The following is a 21,673-nucleotide window of genomic DNA, read 5'->3' on the forward strand; positions in this document are numbered from 1 at the left end:
GCGCATTCAGCTCGGCAAAGAACTCATGCTCTTCCTCAACACTGAAGTCCTCAGATATTTTTCTTTCGTTGTTTCTTTCTTTGCACAGGTAAACAGCACATTTCTTCTTCTACGCTTGCATTATTGGAAGAGCAGACGCTGAATGCGCACTTTCATCTGGTTTGATCTGCCGGCTTCCGTAGCGTCGTGAGCGCGCGTGTGCGCGCTTTCAGGAAATCCTATACACTACTGTTTATGCTCTAAAAACATTCTAAATGACTTCGTTTCGAGTAAATTCTGGATGCTACCCACTCAGGACACTTGGAATACATTGGACGAGCAGTATGGAGGAATATTGACACGTTTTTTGTGGACTTTTATGGACCTTTCTGTCTCGGTCACCATAGACCTCCATTATTTGAATGTCAGCAGGCAGCAAGAAGCCTCCCAGATCTCCAGATGCATTTGAGATATCAAAAAAGTACTCCAGAGTGTTGTTCAGCATGGGGGTGAGTAGAAAATGAAGGCTAATCATGTTTTGGGTGTACTATTCCTTTAATATTTTGTTGAATATGTATTTTTAATGTGGCAGTAAGTCTGATGTTAATTCCTTTGTGAGAACCCCTCAACCAGCAGTTAAAAACTTCTAAACAATTTAATTCAGTTCAGTTTATTTATATAGCGCCAATTCACAGCACATGTCATCTCAAGGCACTTTACAGAGACAATTCGACCAGATCATGCAGTCAAATTGGTTCAAAGTTTTGTACCTAAGGAAAACCAGTTGATGGCATCGGCTTATTGACTCAAAGGCACTCCCACACACCTAGCATGCATGTAGTGACAGTGAAGAGGAAAAACTCCTTTTTAACATTAAGAAACCTCCAGCAGAACCAGGCTCAGTGTGAGCGGCCATCTGCCGAGGCCGACAGGGGTTTAAGGAGACAGAAGCGGCCATAGAAAAAGAAGCAGAGATACAAAAGGCAGCTGTCCACCAGCCACCAGCTCCACTGGTGGCCCCACCCAGGAAACACACAGCCAGGCAGACAAGCTCCGAGCCAGCTCCCATGTCAGAGGATGAAGAAAACAAACACCCCCTTACTCAGAAAGGGGGAGTTATTGCTCCCTTTTCATCAATAGCGGGCCTGGGACTGAATAAAGGTGGAGAGCCTTGATTTAATCCTTTCTTTTGTGACTCTGACCATATTTTAGATTTGATACTCTACTGGAAGGCTAACCTTTTTCTATCTTTAAAGTTAGCTGCAGGATTATTCCAGAATTGCCATCCACCCTCCTAGCGACTCTGTGGTTCCTCCTAAGAAAATTGAAGCAAATAAATATAATAAAGATTTCCCTCAAATGAGGGAATATTTTTCCAAGCCAGTATAAAGCATGAGCTATCCCGCTTACATCACTGAGATTTAGACTGAACTCAGAAAAAGTTTATTTCAAAGGGTAATTGGGAACACAACATTCATCTAGATTACTCATGTGCAGAGCCTTTTGTCAAAAAAAAAACAAACAAACTTCGACCTTACAATTAAATCCAAATTTGTGTTAGTCTAGCATTTTTATACAATAAAATCCATTGCAATTTTTGCTTCAAATCAAATGAATAATTATGCAAGGAAAAAAATGTTCTTAATCTAAAGCTTAGTCAAGGTTAGTATTGACAAATATTTTGTTTCACAACTGTTTTTGTTGGTTTCACTTTTTTGGTTGCAGGATGAAAGAAATGTCAGGCATGCTAGAGAAGCAGCACTGCCTCCTGAAACTTATCATCCAGAAGATGGAAATCTCCTCAGAAGCCGAGGAGATTGACGGTCCTGTGACCCTCAGAGGCAACATGTGGCCCACTTTGAAGCAAACCAAAGCAAGAGTCCGCACCACATCTCGCTGGTTGCCACTGATTAAAGCCATTGAGGCCAAGCGCAAATAGGCAGAAGAGATCTAAAATGCATGGACATTTATTACTATTTTCACCACTAATTTTCACTATATTCTAGCTGAAATCATAAGATATAAAAATGTATATGTGACTGTTACTTATACCAAGATTCATTGCTTAATTAATTTATTTCTCCTGTAGACACGTGATTGTAAGGGGTCAACTGAGTTAGCTTGTAATTTCTTTCTTCCCTTATTTAGAGTTCCTAAATGCAACAAACATAGACAATTATATACATAATAAAGATATGACTTTTAAATTCACATCCACATACATTCAATACTATTCAATAATACATTTAAATGATAGAGCTACTCATACTACGATTCTACTTAAACCCTGCTTATTATATGAATAAATAAAAATCTGTCAGATTTTGTCATGCTGGAAGTTACTGTCTGTATACTGTATCTATAGTACATAGTTTTTTGGCTCTCCGGTGTCTAGCCAAAAATATGACATGTTCTAAATATATGCAATCAAAGAGATGAATTTGCAATCCTGTTTTTGTGTATAGTAATAATAATAACAGTGGGTTATAATAATAAGTGCAAAGAATCCAGAATGTTAATTAATGTTTTTGTGTCTTATGTTTAAAGTGTTACTTACAGTATGTTGCAGCCATAATTACTTTCTACATAATGCTGTCAGGTGCCTCCATGTACCTTGCTGGCTTACGAAGAATATAACTTTGTCTCTTGTAAATAAAGCATGACTTCACCCAGCAAAGCATTAGTGCATCTACACGATCTATTACAAAAACTTTCCTGTAACATATACGATAACAACAGTCATGTAGCAAAAGCACATGCTTATGTACAGTGTGAAAGATAAATGCGTAGATCAGACATCTGTCTTTGTTTTTCATCCTTAGCTCAGTGCTGCAATCTGCTTCAGTGGAGATCATGGGAAACACTGATGCAGATTTCAGCCTCTGACATCATGAGCTTACACCTGTCCCTATGCTTCTCCAACTAGACCTCTGACAGAGGTCAAGCCCCTTAAAAGTCTCTGCTGATGGACGAATGCCTATTGTCCTTCAAGTCCACTTTAAAGTGTTATTTATTACCACTAGGGTTGAATTTAATTATTCCCAGGACAAAAAGAACAACCATAAAGTCATCAATTACATCAATGTTTGGGGCAATATTTCTCTGTTTTACTCTAGGAAGTATGTCCATAGAATAACCAATGAATGCAATGGTTTATCTCTGCCTGTTCTCCCAGGAGTGAATTATGTCATATCTCATAAAGCTGATGCCATTTTGTGTCCGTCAAAAAATAAAAAATAAACAGCTCATCAGGTGAGTGGTAAATCCAACAGCAGAATCCCTTAGCTTGCACCTTCATACAGTAGGTGTCAGTCAGGCCGTCCGCCTCTCTGACGGATGTGGTGACTGAGGATTGGGTTGGCAGACTGCCCAAACCTCTGGCTGTCTTTCCGGCATAACTCAATATCTCCACCTCATGACTCACTCAAGGATATGTTAAGATCAGGGATCACTCCAAGGTTCGACTGATCTCTGGTCTGCTGTAAAGCTTTATGGAAAATCGCAAATGGAGCGAAGTGCCCTTGGATTGGGGTACAGTGCTTGGCTAAGGAAAAAGTAAGTCTGTCTGAGTAGAAAGTCATCTAGCATTTTAAATGACTGACTTGAAAGAACAACAGACCCCAAACTATCAAGTGTTAAAGTTGTTTTGAGACAAATTAATTGAATTTCAGTCAAATTGGATGGAGAGCATTTGTTTATTAAACTTTCAGTTGACAGATTCATCTAGATTTAGGTCCAGACTTTCACTGTGTCATTCTTAAACATTGATATGCTGAAATAAAATTTTCTTTTCGGTTGTGATCTTACCTGAAAAACTGAAACCAAAACTAACTGGATACATAACAACTACAAGTTCAAATGCGCAGCAAAACCATGAACATTGATGTTAGGTAAGCACATCACAGAGAGTTGCAAGTAGAACAACCAATACATAAGATGATTTCACTGAACTCCAACCTGAAAGAAGATAGTCCACTTTACCTTTCATTTGGACAGCATGGATGTGTAAAACAGTGTGTATCCATACATTTTCAAAGGCTTTATGAAATTAGACATAGATAAACTTTATTGTCTTTTTGTATGCACATAGTATATTCAATGTATACAGCTTACAACAGTGAAATGAACATTACCATTTCATAATGTGCAGCAGTGATCAAGAACTTAAACAGTGTAGGAGAAAAGGAAACCAGTTTAAAAGAGTGGTGCAAAAGGTATTGATATGGATACGTTCAGCGCAGTGCAAATGGATATGGTGCAAAATGCAGTAGAACACTAAATTGTGTTCTATTTAAAGGGATTATTTAAAAAATCAGCCATGTTGATAGTGCAAATATGATGTTTTCAAGTGTGATGCAGAGTCTAGTTTACAGTTTCAAAAGTTCAACAGTCTGATGGCAGCGAGGAAAAAGCTGTTGCAGAACCTGTTGGTGTTGCAGCGAAGGCTGTGAAGCCTCTTCTCACACGGCAGCAGGGACAACAGTCCATGGTGGGGGTGTGAGGGGGTCACTGATGATGTTGCGCAGCGCTGGGATGGAATGTCTTTTATGGAGGGGAGAGGAGCCCCGTTGAAACTCTCTGCTGTCCTCACCACTTTTCTCACATTCAATCTGTCTTCATTGTTTTATTTAGAAATGTATGTTTTCCTTGTCCATTTTTCTGTTGCTACAGTTAAGATTGACCCTGACCTGGATCTGGAATCTGATCTTTTCTGGCTGCTCATCTGTATGCATTGGTCTCTGCCTGGCCACCCCTGTGAAAATGTCTGGCTCCATCACTGTTGCTAAACATACCTTGAAAAAAATGAACTGTTCTGTATCAAGAAACAAAAGGATTCGTCTACATAAATTGATGTTCAGTTTAAATTGATATAATTTTACAAACAGAAAAAAGAGCCAAAAGAATTTCAATGCAGGTCGAATTGATGAAAATCTCAAGCCAAAAGTGTGCCTTATTCAATTTTTAAAGAATTGGCAACAAAAGTCACAATCTCAAACATTTTGCAATTACTAAAATGTTTTGTTTTTTATTTACATTTTTGATCCTTTATATTCACTTCTCTTTCCTTCTGTTTTCCCATCTGTTGAATTAAGTACATCTCAACAACAGCAACCTTTTCTCCCCTCTTGTATTTTTAGTAAATAACAAGCTGGTTTTGCTGGTGGTCCAAGAATTTTATCTTCGTTTCTTTACATCTAATGTAGCATTTTACATACTTGTAACCTGTGTTTACTGATTTTGGCATTTCTTAGAACTTTTCTCAAAAAATGTTTGTTTTTCTTATCATTTTTCAATAAAGGACAGATTTGCATACTGGAAATTTGAGTAAAATATGCTCCAGCTGAAGTGATTTTACTGAGAAACATATTTAGTAAAGCAAAAACAGCTTTTTTCTGAGGAAGTACTTAAAGTCCAGAATATTCCCTACTGTACATTAGGGGTGGGTATTGGCAAAGAAGTCATGATTTGATTCGAATCACGATTCACATGCCACGATGCGATTCTATCACGATGCATCACGATACTTGAAATATTGCGATGCATCGCGATCCGTTGCGATATTTTCAATGAACACTGTAAGAAAAAGACACAGCCATTACCAGTGGCTGACTGGCTGGGTATGATCTGGATAGTGTCTTCAATTGATACATAACTGAAAGCAACTGAATTCATACATAGCTGTATTTATTGAAACGACTTTTGGAGGTGTTGCCATGAAAACAAATACTGGACAGAAATATTACTATTACTGGCGTGGACACTGACAAAAAGATCTTAGGATTCATCAAACTTGAAATAACAAAATAAGGATAATCAGTGCTGTTTACATGGCATCAGTGGTCCTTTAAACCAATGAAACGAAAACATTCAAATTTATATTCCCCCTTTTGCAAATGACGTGCATGATATCAATTTCGTTTTTACCTTCTTTGTTTTTAAAGCCGAAATGCATCCAAGCATCTGACTTAAAATGTGACACAGCCATCGGGCGAATTTAGTTTCCTCCATGTTTTATTTCATATGACTCGTCACAGTATCCCATGGCCAGACATGCTAGTGACACAAGGCAGCGGGCGTCAACACATCCGCAGCGACATCTGCTGTACTGGAAGTTGTATTCCACTTGATTTGGCTGATGTGCGCCAACCATTAATGCATTTTATTTGTTCTTTTTTTTTTTTTATAATCGATTCTTGCCTTCAAGAATCGATGCAGTAGATCACAAAAATTAGAATCGCGATGCATCGTCATGACGATTATTTTGCACACCCTTACTGTACATCCTGTTCATTACTGTTATCAAAAGGCCTGTCACTAGAGGTGTGGACCTGTCAAGGAGCTTCTCTAAGTAGTGCTTTTTGCTCGTCAGTGAAGATAGACGGAATTGTCATTTTTGGTATATTTCTTTATGCTTACGACATAATGGATTCAACAATTCTCTCAGAAATTTTCAAAGGAACAGAGGTATTATTTTCTTAGTTGTCTCTATCACTACAGTGAGAAAAGCTGAAAATGAACATATTCTGTGCATAGAAAATTTTTTGCTCAGAGTAAAGTTATTTTTATCATTTAAAGCAAAACCTTTTTAAAGTTTAATACTTAAGTACAATGCAGAAGCTGCTGGTTTTTATTTTTTTTACTTAAGTAAAGAAGTATAATCAATACTTTTAATGTGAGTACTTTTGCCACTCTTTTCTCTCCACACTATCTCCTTTCACAGATTGTTCTACAGGATATTTTTGAGGGTGTAAAACAAATATATAATTACCCAAAAAAAAAGAAATGGTTTTACATGTGAATGAAGATTGGGCCTCTTTGCATCTGCCACACCCTGGTCATGCCAGCACTCCAGATGTCATGGGAACCACTAACAGCTGGGGCTGGTGCACAAGGGCTGCGTGTGAAAGGCCGCTCCATCTGGGGAAACCCAATCTCTCTGTGAAACCAGCAAAGGATTAGATGCTTTTGATAAGCTCCCTAAGACATTTCTATTAAGGCACATCTGTAGGAACAACAAATTGCATGGACATTTACTGCATATGGGCACTACAAAGATTTCCCTTTTTTTACAGTATGTTCGTAGTTACAGCGGGAACGTTGAAACCTCTTGTACCTTACACTGAAGATCTTATGTAGCTTTGTTACATCAATCTTCAAATAGTAACTAGGATTACAAATAGCCAGCCATTAATTCACAGTGCTTAACCAAATTATCCAACTGCAGATGCCCAACTTAAGAGTGTCCACAAAGAGACAGAGCTGTGGTCTCATTGGGGTCATGGAGAAAAGGGGAGGAGAAATGCAAAGAGGCCAAGTGTGGGACACTTAAATTAGAGGGGTCCAGACTTCATTTTTGGACTTTAACTCGTTGCATTGTGTGCTTGCAGAATCCTTTTTGGCCTTTTTGGGGCCTCCAGCTACAGGGTTAGGATTTTTTTGAACTTATAAGGAAGTTGGCTATTAAAGAAAAATCCAACATCTTTTCTTAACTTTGACAAGAAGAAGTTCTGCTGCCCCTTTGAGGTCAAATCTGAAGAGCCATGTCAACAAGCTCGACACCAAGTGATCTTGAGGATGACGAGATATTTAATGGAAGGAGCTCCACAAAAGTGAGGAAAAATACCTGCTTCAGTTCCAGACGGTATTCAGAGAGGGAAGAGGATGAAGAGGAGAAGGGCATCGAGCAGGAGCGCAGCAGGCTCTCCAAAACTCACCCAAAGGAGGCACGGCAGTCCCAGAGAAATGCTGCAAACGCAAGGGAGAGGGCAAGGATGAGAGTCCTAAGCAAAGCCTTCTCCAGACTGAAAACCAGCCTGCCCTGGGTTCCTGCCGACACTAAACTGTCAAAACTGGACACACTGCGTCTCGCCTCCAGCTATATCTGTCACCTCAGACAGATTCTGCAGGAAGACCGGTTGGAGAACAGCTGTGCACATCCAGTCAGTCTGGTACGAAACCTCTCCAACAGCCATGTTTGGTAAAAATGCTTTAATTAGAAATAAAACTGCATTTCCTCACATATTTCATAAAATCTAATTCATTTTAATCTTAAAGCTTAAAAGTTTTCTGCTAAGTTTCACTCACAAATGAGGTTTAAGTGCATGTCTTCATCAACTATTCTCTTATGTATCATTTTTTCAGACATGGCCCTTTATGTCGTCAGGGAGATCAGAGGAGGACATCTCATCTGCTGTAAGACTTTGTGGGGCTACAGCATAGTCCATCCCTCTTCATTATGCTGCTATCAACCAGAACCTTCAGAACTGACTCCAAAGTAATACTCTGGGCTTTGCCGTCATAATGAACTGTCTTTATGTTATGTTGTTAAATAACTCATGACAGAACAGTGATGTTTTATTGTTTACCTGTGTAATATTCAGAACTTTCATAAGTTCTTCAGTGATTTTTCATTTCCAATATTTGGATATCTTTATTATCACTTTTAGCTGTGCACTGATTTAGAGTATAATTTAATAGCATGGGTTTGATTGAACAACAACTAGACTGGTTAATGTTAAACTGAGAAAGCCTATAGAGTGCTGGTCAAGCCGTATTGACTAATCATAATACTTTAGGATTACATCAAAAGGGCTTTCCCAAAAGGGGAGGTACACACCTGGGGGGGTTGGGGGAGTTGCAGTGTAACTTAGGGGGAGAGTGGTAGATATTAACAGGAAAAAAAAAAAAACATTTTCAAAGGTAATCTTTAAAAGAAGTATTGTTTAGAATATCGAAATTCTGCTAAACTGAAACTTAAGCAGGTACTGTAAAATTAAAGGTGGTAGTCTTGTGATTTTTAATAGATTGCTGATGGTGGTTTTGGTCAGGGTGGTGAGCATGTCAAACTACAAGCCTACCTAGTTCATTTGGATTTCATTCATCCATTTTCTCCCACCTAGTCCTTGTCAGGGTTGCTGTGGGTCTGGTGCCTAACTTTGGCAGTCTATGGGCAAGAGGCAGGGCACACCCTGGACAGGACACCCTGCAACAGACTGGTGACAATGGACAATGTAGAGAAGCTAATTAACCTAAAAGTCAGGTTTTTGCATTGTGGAAGGAAGCGGGAGTAGCAGGAGAGCACCCATGCATGCATGAAGAGAAAATGCAAACTCCAAGCAGAAAGACCCTGTGCCAGGAATTGGACCCTCAATCTTCTTGCTGCAAGGCAACAGTGCTACCCAATGCAGCACCATCAGAGTTAAAACACTTCTTATCCTAAGTGAATCAAAATGCTAAGGTTATCTGGTAAGAGCCAAGGATATGTTTGTATGTTTGTCTCTGCTATCATTTGTAACGTTTTCAATCTAAAAAAAAAATTCCAAGTTGGGTCATTTTTATCTAATTGAGTGGATTTATAGACCAATAATATGTACAGTGGCTGAAGGGGGACCAACACCATGTAAATACACAATTTCACACCAGATTAGAACGTCCTTCAGACTCAAAAATAAAACCAGCAAACTCAAAGATTAAACAAATAAACACAAAAATTAGACTAGTTAGCAAGACAAACCCAAAACACACCTGCAAAGAATATATATTGCAATAAAGAAATGCGTCAACATACTACAAACACAAATCCCCTGCATTACTTAAATGATGCTAACACACAGACATATGAGATGCATGAAAATGAAAAAATTTTGCAAATAGCAAAAAGAACAGCAAGTTAAGAAAAGCTTGAAACTAGCGATGCATAATGGAAGTGCTTCAGGGGAGACTAGTCATCACCTGATTTGGGATTAGACCTTTTGAAAAGACATACTGTATGTGGGATGCTATGGGAGGGTAAATGTTGAAAAATACTAAAAAGAAAACGTACCTTTCCTTCTTTTCTCCAGATGACCTCTGGAAGGCATCTCATTTATGTTGTTTTGCTAAGGATCTGGTCCATAGACAGTAAATCATAGTAATTGCTGTGTTTTGGTTGCGAATTGGTGATGATCGTTTCCCCATATTGATCTGGAGAGCTTTCATTATGAGGTGCCAGTTTGCTGTGTTTTTTAGCTTACATTAGTTTTTGCTACCCACAGAATTTTTACTTTGCATGTGTTTTGTGTCATCTGTGTTTGGGGCAGCTTTTGTGTTTGCAGCATATTTCCCCAGTGCTGTTCTCCAAGTTGCTTTTCTTTGTTTGTTTGTTTTTTACTTGCAGAATTTTCTAAGACTATTTGTCTCATTTTTGTGTTTGCTAGTCTAATTTTTGAGTCACCAGGAAATGTTGAATTTGCATTTAAATCATGTATTTATATGTTTGCAGCCCTTGACCATCATACATTTTTACTAAATGAAAGGGAACTGATAGTTACACAACAAATCCAAGCTATTGTGAAATGATCAACTGCTATCACTTTAAAGAAATGATACAATGTTATGTGTCTGGACTAAGTGATGGGTCTTTTTGTAAATAAATATATATGCAAACATTTCATCATTCTTAAAAATGTTATTAACGGTAAACAGCACTTACTGTGTTAACGTTAATTGCTAAGAGGACATCCAGTGTCAAAGAACTTGAGAATTCATTTGCATTTGTTGGTGCAATTAGTAGCACATTTTGACATGCACTAAATAGTAAATAGCATCAATGAGGGTAAGTTCCATTCTTACAAGTTTTGTTCATTGTTGCATTTTTCTTTGTCTGCATTTGATTTTTTCTGAGACCTCAGATGTTCTGAATATTTTGTGATTTATAAATCATGTCAAAGTTCAAATATTTGCTCTCCTACTGTATACTAACTCCTAAGAAAGATTTAAAATGGGGGAAATCATTAAATATGAGTAAACACAACTTTACAGCTATTCTAAGCTGCAGGTACAGATTTCCTCAACCGTGTGTTTAAAGAAAATCTGCCCGGAACTCATATCTGCCAGCAGGAGTCTTGAGAACTTCGGAAATGTCTGTGAGATCAAATGCATACTTTCATATTTCAGTCAAAACAAAGTTATAAAAGAAAAACACCCTTTAGGTTTAACTGGAAGTGCAGGGAGAAGTTGAAGGTCACTACAGCATCCCATTCAATGAGCAACATGGGAATTTCCCAAATGTTCAAGTCTGCACTCAACAGCCTCCACTCTTGGTAGACAGAGTGGATAATGGCGATGTCTTGATGCAGTAGCTCTTACATCCAGTGCAACTCCTGAATGATGTGAGCACAGATGGATGGGGATCTTTGCTGAGGCGGTCTACTGGGACATGCTGAGAAAAGGGCTTAAAAACAGAGAAACAAGGAGAAGAGAGAAGGACTTTTCATCAGGTTAATTCAGAGCTGCAGCTGTTGCCATCTTGCTGAGTTTCCCAGATCCTTAAACCATTCTCCTGGGAGACTCCAGTCACTCTGTTGGACCGAGCAGCTAATGAGCCGCCTTCTCACACTGTGTCTTCCTCTGTTCTTAGGCCCCCTTCTTCTTATGTCCCCCTGAACTTGGGACATAAGAAGGAAAAACAACTTGAAAATGTCCAACGTGCAACTTGACTGAGCTAATAATGAGATTTCATTAATCAAATCTGGCATTATGTCAACACAGCCATGAGGTAGGAATCTAGACAAGAAAGCAATTCAGTCACCTGATCTGGATGAAGTAGGTTTCTCTCTTTTAAAGAAAAAAATAAATTAAGGACAATTTGAAGTAATATCATTATAATTACAAGGGGCTGTTTGTCAAGGAGGCAACATTAAAAAAAAAAAAAAAAAAAGGAAACAAAGCTACATTCTATGTTGTGTATAATTTTTTTCTGCGAGTTTTGCTGAGGCTTATGTTTTTTATGCTACAAGGATGTCACCTAGTGGTGAGAAAGACAAAAAAATTACCAAACAAGGTAAGACTATATGAGAAAGAAATTCTCAATTCTAAGTTGGGAAATACTGATTTTTTTTTTACCAAAAAAGAAAAAAAAACCACTCGTATTATTTTACAATTTTAAACAATCTTAAATACATGCTACAGATTTCTATTCCTACTCATTAGGAATAGATATAGAAATGCAAGAGCACTAGTTGAGAAAATACATTATGGGCAAAATTTTGGAAGCTGCAATTCAAATTCAAACAAGCAGTTTGTCAGGTAAACAACAAATTAAGACCAAAGCTTTTAGTCGCAGAAATGATACGATTTGTGTCAGGCTTTCACCCAGCCATGACCTCCGAAGGCAAGAGGCTTTCTGTCTTTAAGTACAAAAGAAAAAAAATAATCCACTGGACTTTGTTTTCCAAGTTTGAAGACGTTTTGCTTCCCATCCAGGAAGCTATTTCATTTCAAAATATCTGGATAAGCGTTGAGTTCAAGGCTTTATAGAGTAGCCCACAACTCAAGCCTGGAACTCAACGCTGATTCAGACATTTTAAATCGAGAAAGTCCTGGATGGGAAGCGAAACGTCTTCAAACTTGGAAAACAAAGTCCAGTAGTTTTTTTTTTTTTTTTACTTTTTTGGAATGACTTACCTGGATGGCTGAGAATCTCCACAGCTCCACAAAAGGAATCTTCAGCTGCAGGTGCAGTGTTCCAGATTATTATTTACACATGACACATGCAGATTTCCAACCAAAATGAAGGTCTTTAATAATGATAAATCAAGCCTAACAATTATTAGACTCAGTCAGTAAGAGAAGTGTTAAAAAGAAAAAATAAGGCCAAATTTTTCATTTCACTTTTAAGAACAGAACAATGAATGAATCCTGCCTGGAGCCTTATCAACATTTAAAGAGGTAACTCTATTATTCCCACTTTTTCAGCTTGCATTTTCAAACCGTTTTGTCTGTTGCATTTTCTTTTTACTTTTCAATCCTAATTTAGCTTTAGCATCAACCTTTTGGTCCCTGAGTACACCTGAATAACCATAGGAGGTAGTAATTTGCTGCTTCACCTGATTACTTTATACTTCTGGAAAGAGTGGAAACTCAAGGGCATCTCTGATTTGGCAAAGTAGCAGTTTGATCTCATTGAATTATAAGAGAAACACAGTGTTGGATGGATGTTTCAGAGTTCTCCCTGATCTGCAGAAGTCTCCTTAAAGCACTTGCATCATCTGCACGTGCACTATCGATATGGTTAGCCAAAATGGTTGTTATCTATTGAGCCGCTCCAGATGTTGCTTGCTGCTTTTCTCCCATGCGTGAGCTTTATTGACAATTTTTGATAAATAAACACCAAATAGTTCACATCCAAAATGCAGTGGGAAAACTATTTAAAAAATGACATATGCACCAGGAACAATTTTGGCCAGTGCACAGTACCTCTTCATGTTGCGATCCAAGTGTGGTTGTATATCCAGTGAGAGACCTGGTACATCCCAGGAGCAACCGTGATTGGTTTAACGTGGTTTTTAATGTGCAAAGGATGACAGAATTACAAAAAAAGAGAGTCAAAAGGTTATGTAGCTTCTGAAGGGATTTGAAAATGCGAGGAAATTGGAAGAAAATTGAAATGTAAAATAGAATGCTCATTTTAAATGTTTGTTATAGAAAGGTGTTTATAATCAGATTTATGAATTATGGTTTTAAAAAATACATTTATAAATAGGGATAGAAAATACATGATTAAATTGTAGTTTTTAATAATGGATGAATACCTAATTTACAATTCGTATTTAATAATTCAATCTATAAACTGCAATTACAAAATGCTTTTAAAATCTCTCCCTCAATAGTGCATATCAAATGCATAGCTGTCCTTTAACAGGACAACACCACAGTCCCCATTTCCTATCTAAAGAAGGATGTCTTCAACATGAGGGAGTTTTTCTTATATTGGTGACATCATGACCCATTGGAAAGAACAGTTAGATTTTTTAAAGGATCCTACTTTAACCTACAGCTATTGACAGCTAAAACATCCGGATAAAAAAACTGCCCAAAAGTTACTACCACATTTTATTTTCCTTTGAGATTAATAAACTATTTTTGAATTCAATTTATTTTACAGTTCACTTCATGTAGTGGGACAAAGCACTCACCCTTTAATTGATCAACTGATATATTCTTTACAAGCCTTGTGATAATTTAATCGTGTACTGATTTCCTTTCATATTCTTTAGAGGGACTTGGAAAAAGGCACCAGTGTTATAAACCAAACACACATAGATTAATATTAAATGTTCTTTTTTAACACATTAAACTAGATAATATGGTTAACCATGTTTGGAAAATGTTTTTGGTTACAAATATTTAACAGTATAGTGCAGGATTTATGAAAAAATCTGCCCTCTCCACTAAAAAAAAAGCACATGCACAACCCTATTAAACGTGTGCGAGAGCATGCACAAGCCCATTTCTCCTGGTGCACGCTCTGTTTTAAAAGTTGCTGTTTCCACCATGTCAGACTCACCACCGGTAAGTGAATATGGGGATAAGCACGTAGGATGGCCTTATGTAAACATATCATCAGAATGATTGACAGTTAGGAGGACCACCTTTTTTGATGATCCACCAAGAAACAGAACATCCTCCACTATAAATTTAAATTAGTTCTTCAAAGCACTATTAGTTTTAGCTCTGCAGCCAGGCGTCCCAATAAATGTGAATATGGTAGGTGTTTAGAATGCTGTATGTATTGCAATTGTCCATCCATCCTTAAATGCCTACCCTTGCTGGGTCCCATGAATGAGTAGCCACCAGACATTGGGCGAGAACCAGGGTGTAACCTGGACAGGTCAGCAGCTCATCATAGAAGGCACACAGGAAAAAAATAATGCAGCAAACTATACTTTATGGAAGGAAGCCAGAGTTAACAAAGTTTCAGAGCATAAAGACCTCTGTGGGATTCAAAGCAATGGCAGCTTTGAATCCCACAGTTCTAACAAAAGCAGGCTACGTTTAAAGGCAACTCTCGGGATGATATAACTGTACTTTGTCCAGTAATATCACTGATAGTGCAGTCATTACAAGATGCATGGTTAAAATGTTTATTTGGACTTTATTACAGAATAAATAAGGTTAGTGCTTTCAGATCTGCTTTTAGGTGTTTCAGCTGATGGCCTCCGATTAGGAACACTTTAAGGTGGGAAAAGAAACCATTACCACCATTACCATTATACAATTATTTTGAATTTTGATGATTAATTTATTTATGATTCTTGTACTATAATAACTATAGTAGTGTATTCTGGTAATCATTATCAGATTTGTGGCTGCTATTATTTTCTTGTCCAGCAGAGGTCAGTATTAATCAATTGATGTAAAAGTGGAAAGGATGTCCAGACCTATCTGCTTGAAGTTTGGTAGCCTCAAACAAAGTTACCTTCTTTTAAAAATATTTCAAAGTAAATAATAATAATAAAAATAATATTATCTTATTTTTAATGTTTTCAAATTAATTTAGACAGACTGCATTTATTGAAGAAAAAAAATCAGTGGTCATATAGATTTAGCAGAGTCCAGCTGTTTTAATAAATCAGGAACATTTTTCATTTAAAAGGCAATTTCCATGAACAGGAAGGTAAGTTGTATCCAAAGTCAACATCATGGGTTCAGAGAGGCTGCCTTTGTAGCTACACCCAAAGCACACAAAGTTTAGGCCTAAAACTTGCAGGAATTCAGCCTGAGTGCTCTGAGCTATCCTAAACCACTTTTGCATGTTCTTTTCATATCAGCTCATTCTAGAGGACTAATATGAACAGAAATATTTAAACCTCATAATTTGCAGCTATATTTGTTCCATTGACAAATTTCTTACTTTCACTAATTATTCCTTTTCCAGATAGGGGCTTTTAATCGCTACCCTTATCTCATCTTCTAAGACTGAAATCTCATTGCTATTTTAAAATATGTTGCCCTGCATTATTTTTTTATTTTGGTTTATCTCTCTTTATTTTTCAAGTTTACAAACACCAAAGATGTTCATGGAAATGAAATCAGGACCCAGACAAATAAAGACAGTTGCAGTTGAATCTGAGTAGAACCCTGGCTGGAATAAACTCATTTAGATGGACCTAAGAATGGTGCATTTATAAATACTGCTTTAGGTAATGCACCAAAATATTTTAAGGTCTGGATGCGGTCCAACAGATATTTTACATTTTTTTGCAGACTGACAATAATATCATCGATGATCTAAGATAATTAATCTCAGTGGGATGAGTGTAATAAACTGTGCAATGCTTTGGATGATATGTTTGTATAAGACATTACTTGTTATGCTTTCAGATTTTTTTGTGATTTTTTTGTTTTATCCAAACTAAACTATCTCCAACTTTTAAACGTAATTAATTGTTAAGTTTTACACAGAATATCTGATGGAAAAAAGAACACATACAGTTAACTATCTGGGTAAAAGGGAAAGGTCTAGTGCACACTAATTGTTTTCTCGTGGAGAAGGAGCTCTTCTCTGTTGAACAGATGATTGGGTTGCAGAGGGTGACTGATGGTCTCCCTCTCAGGAGGGTACTGGTGCTCTTTGTGACAATGAGCTGAGTCCTATGACAAGAAAACAGAAAAAATAGATCAGGGAAAGACTGGAACGGGGATGTCTTAAGGTGGAACGATAAAAAGACAGGAGAGCTTGACAAAACAGCGTCCACATCAGCCTCAGGGCATTCCTCTGCCTTGTCTACTATTGTCTCAGTACTTGGCGAGAGGACAGAGAACAGAATATCAGTCCTGAGCTGCTTGGGTGGAGTCCTGGTTCCTGCTTTACTGCCAATAAGAGCCAAGAGGAAATAGATATTTGTGTTTGCTCTTAGGGTGTCATCAAGACAATCCAGGCCTTGTTTACAAGAACTGGGCGGTGGCTACAGCACATTATTTTCTCCTAACCTTTCAGACTCTCCTAAAAATGAAATTTAAACCACTTGGTTCTTTCACTGGGCTCCTTTTGGTTGCTTACTTACTTTCACTTTAAAAGCTCAAAATAGTTAATATTAAGTTATGCTAATAGACTGTGGTTAATATCTTAGCTGCAGTAGATAACTCTTCTGGCCTATTCATTTACTATAAATCAGGATTATAAATCAGGATTACTTGGCCGAGAGAAGCAGGGATCAAACTGGAAGGGTGAATTTAAAATTATTTTAAGAAGCTTTAATTTATGTTTTCTGCATATCAATTTTAAGATACTCAGTAGATGGGTCTACACATGTTGAATGGAGGTTGGAGGCTGTGCACAACTAGTGATAATAATGAATACAATACGGAGAAATCAATTCTGGTCATAGCAACTGTCTAAAAAAATTATTCTTATGCTTCTTTATAAACTAGTTAAAAAGTTTGAGCAAAATCTGAACAAAACTACATAAATTAGAAAGGCTGTTTTTGTATAATAAAGATTTTTTCTTTCTTCTGTTATCTAAAATAATTTAATTATGATACTCTCTAAAAAGAAGTCAGAATGAGCTTTAATGTTGAGCGAATACATTTAGTTTCTGCAATACATTACATACAAAGATTGTAAATTAACAAAATAAATAAATAAATGTGTTTTGTCCGTTTAAAATTTGAGGGTAGCCTATTCTTTAAACACTTGGTGTTTGATAAATTATTGTACAGATAAAAAATGATGAAGTCTAATTATAGTTTAACAAACTAAATCCTTTAATATTTGTTGGATTGCTCATTTTTTTAAATACCACCTAGAATCACTAAACTTCCAAATTACTTTAACTTAGTTAGATTTTATATGTTCACAGTTAGTTGTGTTTTTTAGGACGAAAACATGCTTAAAACTGACCAACATTTGCGATGTGAAACATATAATATCCTAACAAAGAGCATCAGAGAACTTAAAACGTTTTAGTACGTCTGACCTCAGTATTTGTTTCACCCATAAAAAATCTTTGGATGCACACATTCTTCAGCCCTAATTTCCCATCTAAATAAAAACAGAAAAACAATTTATAAGTAGTTCAAATGTTTACAAAAATGCTTGTATCAAAGAAGAAGTTGGTTTAGCTTTTAGCTTTATCCTCCAAGAACATATTACCTGGATATATATGAAACTGAGATGCTAAAAGAGTCAATTACATAGCATTTAAGATGCCTTTCATAACTCAAAAAGATCCTCATATCCTGTCAAATCCCTCTGTGTCTAGTCATGCATCCATTTAGAAAATGCAAGTTTGAAGATGGCTAGGTATTTAAACAAAATAGTTAACTGATTGTCTCATTGGTTATTTGTTTCTAATCTTAATGAGGTCAGGAAATTTTTTTTTGAAACAAGCATTTTCAGCAGAACCCCTCTTAACCTGTCTGAATAACTTTCACACAGAGCTGCTCCCATCCCAGTTCCGCTCGCCCTCCGGTGCTGAATTCTCCCCAAGTTCATCTTCTGATATTACAAAGACAACCACAGGGTGACAATGAAGATGATATTTTCCCTAACAATGGCTCCCAGTATCTGCTTTGGGCGAAGCTCAGTGAGCAGCGCGGGGTTTCCCATCCCCGTCAGACAGCAGCTAGGCCCGATGGAGAAATGAGTCCCCTGGTAGCTCTAAGGCCCGACCTGTCAGCAGTCCGGAGGGATTAGCCATTCACAGCCTCCACATTGTTCTCCAGGCCACAATAGAGTACGTGGGGCCCGTTCCTTTGTCATCAGCTCTGCTGGGGCAATAACAGTGTAACACACCTGCAAAATACGGATTAGACTTTTTCCACATTCTTTTACTCATTCTCTTGTGACCCCTGTCTCTATTAGTGGGGAAGTTGCCTGTGGCAAATGTGTCCACATTGAAAACGTAACTTTTTGCCAATTTTGTTTTTTTGTCACGTTATTCTTTTCTATAATTTTTTTTTAATCTCACTAGAATCTTTGACTTTATTGAAACCATGTACGAGTTCCTAATGTTTGCATGAGTCCAAATTAATGTCAGGAAGGATATCTTTTTACGTCATCTGTCTTATTTTGACATCCAAGCATCACCTTTAACCTTGCAGAGAAAATATTCAGTCAGGGCTCTTGGGCTGCCACCACGAAAGCAACCAAATCCCAAATCCAACCTTTTTCTCTAAGAGGCCTGAACTTTCTTTGACCACAACCCAAAATCAAAGGGATTTCACGCTTATCATGCCGAACGTGACATCTTAAAAAATTTCAGTATGGCAAAAGAAACAGAAAATGATCAAGATCTTTACTTAGTTTATAACTACTAAAACAGCCTTTGTTTGCACTGGTGCAAAAGAATAAAAATGCTTTTTTGTAAAAGAGATTACTAGTTTATTGAAAATTTGTTTTCTTGTTTTTATAGGAGTGAGCAGAATGGGTATTTTAGTAGAGTCTTCATTAGTTTCTTTTTACTCTTAAATTAGTATTCAGCTTTGCGTTAGTATGACTTCTGTAAATGTATTTGTGAATAGCAATGCAAAAACAATAAGCCTAGTTGACATTTGATTTTGCGTCAATCGGAATCACCTTTAAAAAAAAAAACAAGGATTCTGGAGAAATAAAATGGCTTTTAACCCTAATTCTTTAAATAAATGCAGCCCAATAACTAGTTGGAAGTCTGCACTTAAACATCAAAATTCACAAATTAATTTTATGACGCAACCAGAGTCAGCTTGGCAGAGTGGGGATTACCATTACAGCCCATGATGGTCTCTTTGGGCGAACCTTCGGGTCACTATCATACATAACAAACCTCTGACAGCGACACTTGGCCAGTTAACACTGCGTGATGGATTACCTGTGCGTGTAAGTCTGGGAGAGTGTCTCAGTAGACACCAATGTGTGTGTGTGTGTGCATGAGATGGACGTGTCTCAAAGCAAATGTGGGTGTGCACGTATGCATGCCACCCCCACCGCCACCCCATCCCAGAGAGAGCCTCCATGGCTGGATGGTGTATCAGATGGCACGTTAATTACTCAGCCTTCAAAAGGGGGCTGTCCTGTGGCAGGAGTGAGTGGAGGACTGATAGCTGTGTGGTGGTCAGAGAGGTTGCCCGTAGGGAAAAGACAGAGAGATGAAGGGCACATGTGAAGGACTAGATGCTCGTCACGCAGACACGCTACTATGGTGTGCACAGGTGCACAGCCTGGCTATTGAACAAAAAAGAAAACAACCCCACACCTATATACTAGTTGCTATAATCTCATTTAAGAGGATTTTGTCCCTTTTAATGAACAGCACACTTTGTTTAGAAACAACAGTCATTCTATCAACACCACACAATCATTTACATTACTGTTCTTGATTCATTTTAATATAGAAACCTATATAACCTATGTATAAAAATAGAGAATCTTTATATAATCTGATCTGCACTGATAAGAAATGATTGCATACATTTTTTGTGTAGATTTCAATAGAAATATATGCAAGCAGAATTAAGTCAATGTGAGAAGCTACAAGAAGAGCTGTTGGAGTTTAACATACTTAAAAAAAACTTGTTAAATGATAACAGACTTTTTAAGACAACTCTAATCAAAATTACTCATGAAGTTAAACACTCAAATTTTAAACTATTCTGTTTATATAAACTCAAACTTGTCAATTCGGTATCCAATTTATCAAAAGTACAAACCTTTGGTATATAATATGCACTACTTAAAAAATGTATTTCTCCATCAAGAATCTTACCACACCATACAGTTATGCCCAGTATAATCCAGATTGGGATATTTAATTTGAAATGGCAACATGTATAAAAACGTTATGTAATGCAAAATGGGATTGTTAGACATGTTTCTTTAATACCAGTTCAACTATATTTGTGACTTGTCTTTTTGTTAAATAATGTAAGTAAAAACTGATAAAAAAAAAAAAACATTTTCTGAATGTGCAATATTGTTTCATGTTAATCCAAGAGATGCCTGTCCCAGTTTTTTAAAGGAAAACAAAAATCTTGTTGAATTAAAGTATTTAAAAAAAAAAAAAAAAAAAAAAAAAAAAAAATATATATATATATATATATATATATATATATATATATATATATATATATATATATATATATATATATATATATATATATATATATATATATATCTTCTAAGGGACTGTGGATTTTCCATAATAGTACATTTATGAAATAGAATCTGAGGTTGAACAATAGGCAAGTCACCCAAAACATACAGTAATACAGCTAATATTTATAACTGTAACTGGGCCCCCTTTTTTTGAATAATCTGTAATCTGGTTTAGCCTCCAAGCTAAAATGAAATTAAACTTTGATTCTATCCTAAAGTTCAAAGATTACAGTGACCTTAAAAATCGTTTTACATTTTTATGTTTTTGTTTTACCAGAAGTGGTTACATTTTAGGAAGGATTTAGTCCTCAAACAAAAAGCACTTTTTTAAATTGTAACTAATACTGGTTGATTAAAAAACCTTTGTTAGAGTTTAAGATTTAATAATATTCAAAAGTTTTTTTTTTTCAGAAAGCACCGAAGACCATACTTTTTTATAGAATTCAAATATTCATGATTCTATATTTGCTCCTAAGTCAGTGCAGCTACAGATTTGTTCACATTTAAGGTTGAAACAGGTGTTTAAGGTCTTAAAACACTTAAATATGTTAATTAATATTTCTGACCAAATTAATGAAAACACCTATATAGTTTGAAAATAATCTGCTTATTAAAATGTTTACTTTTGATCTTTAAATGGATTTTGTGATTTCAAAAGCTATTAATTATTGTAAAAAAAACAGCAGATAAAACAGTTTGTGTCTTGTTTTTTCTGTGTTACATTCTGTTGCAGGTTACAGGAAGGAGGTCCAGTATAGAATTTGCAGTAGTAATATCTCTGTAATAGAGTCAAAAAATAAA

General features: G+C 36.6%; 2 protein-coding genes across 6 annotated transcripts in view; both read left to right on the forward strand.

Annotated features, from left to right (window-relative positions):
* trpa1b (transient receptor potential cation channel, subfamily A, member 1b) overlaps positions 1–2,651 on the forward strand; it is a 62,827-nt gene extending 60,176 nt beyond the window's left edge. For 3 of the 4 annotated variants that reach the window (XM_038287755.1, XM_038287754.1, XM_038287756.1), the window contains exon 29: positions 1,705–1,918. In XM_038287755.1, coding sequence (XP_038143683.1) covers positions 1,705–1,918 — 214 coding nt within the window. Of the gene's footprint in view, positions 1–1,704 lie in introns of all 4 variants that reach the window. The other variant, XM_038287753.1, reaches the window with a different exon arrangement.
* Positions 2,652–7,132: 4,481 nt separating this feature from the next.
* LOC119785240 (musculin) lies at positions 7,133–8,374 on the forward strand. Of its 2 annotated transcripts, none has more exons than XM_038287778.1 (2): positions 7,133–7,957; positions 8,122–8,374. In XM_038287778.1, coding segments are annotated over exons 1-2 (438 nt in total). In that variant the 5' UTR covers positions 7,133–7,520; the 3' UTR covers positions 8,123–8,374. The 2 variants fall into 2 exon arrangements, with proteins under 2 accessions (XP_038143706.1, XP_038143705.1); XM_038287777.1 differs by having other exon boundaries at positions 7,141–7,928.
* Positions 8,375–21,673: the final 13,299 nt, after the last annotated feature.

This window comes from Cyprinodon tularosa, unplaced genomic scaffold, assembly GCF_016077235.1.
Source record: "Cyprinodon tularosa strain WSP-4 unplaced genomic scaffold, ASM1607723v1 ctg245, whole genome shotgun sequence".
Taxonomy (NCBI): Eukaryota; Metazoa; Chordata; class Actinopteri; order Cyprinodontiformes; family Cyprinodontidae; genus Cyprinodon; species Cyprinodon tularosa.

What these genes read in the sequence shown, in the direction of transcription:
- LOC119785240 (XM_038287777.1), top strand. Translation starts at nt 7,521, where the DNA reads ATGTCAACAAGCTCGACACCAAGTGATCTTGAGGATGACGAGATATTT. An exon ending in GTGCACATCCAGTCAGTCTG is followed by an intron (nt 7,929 to 8,121) that starts GTACGAAACCTC and finishes TCATTTTTTCAG; the next exon opens with ACATGGCCCTTTATGTCGTC.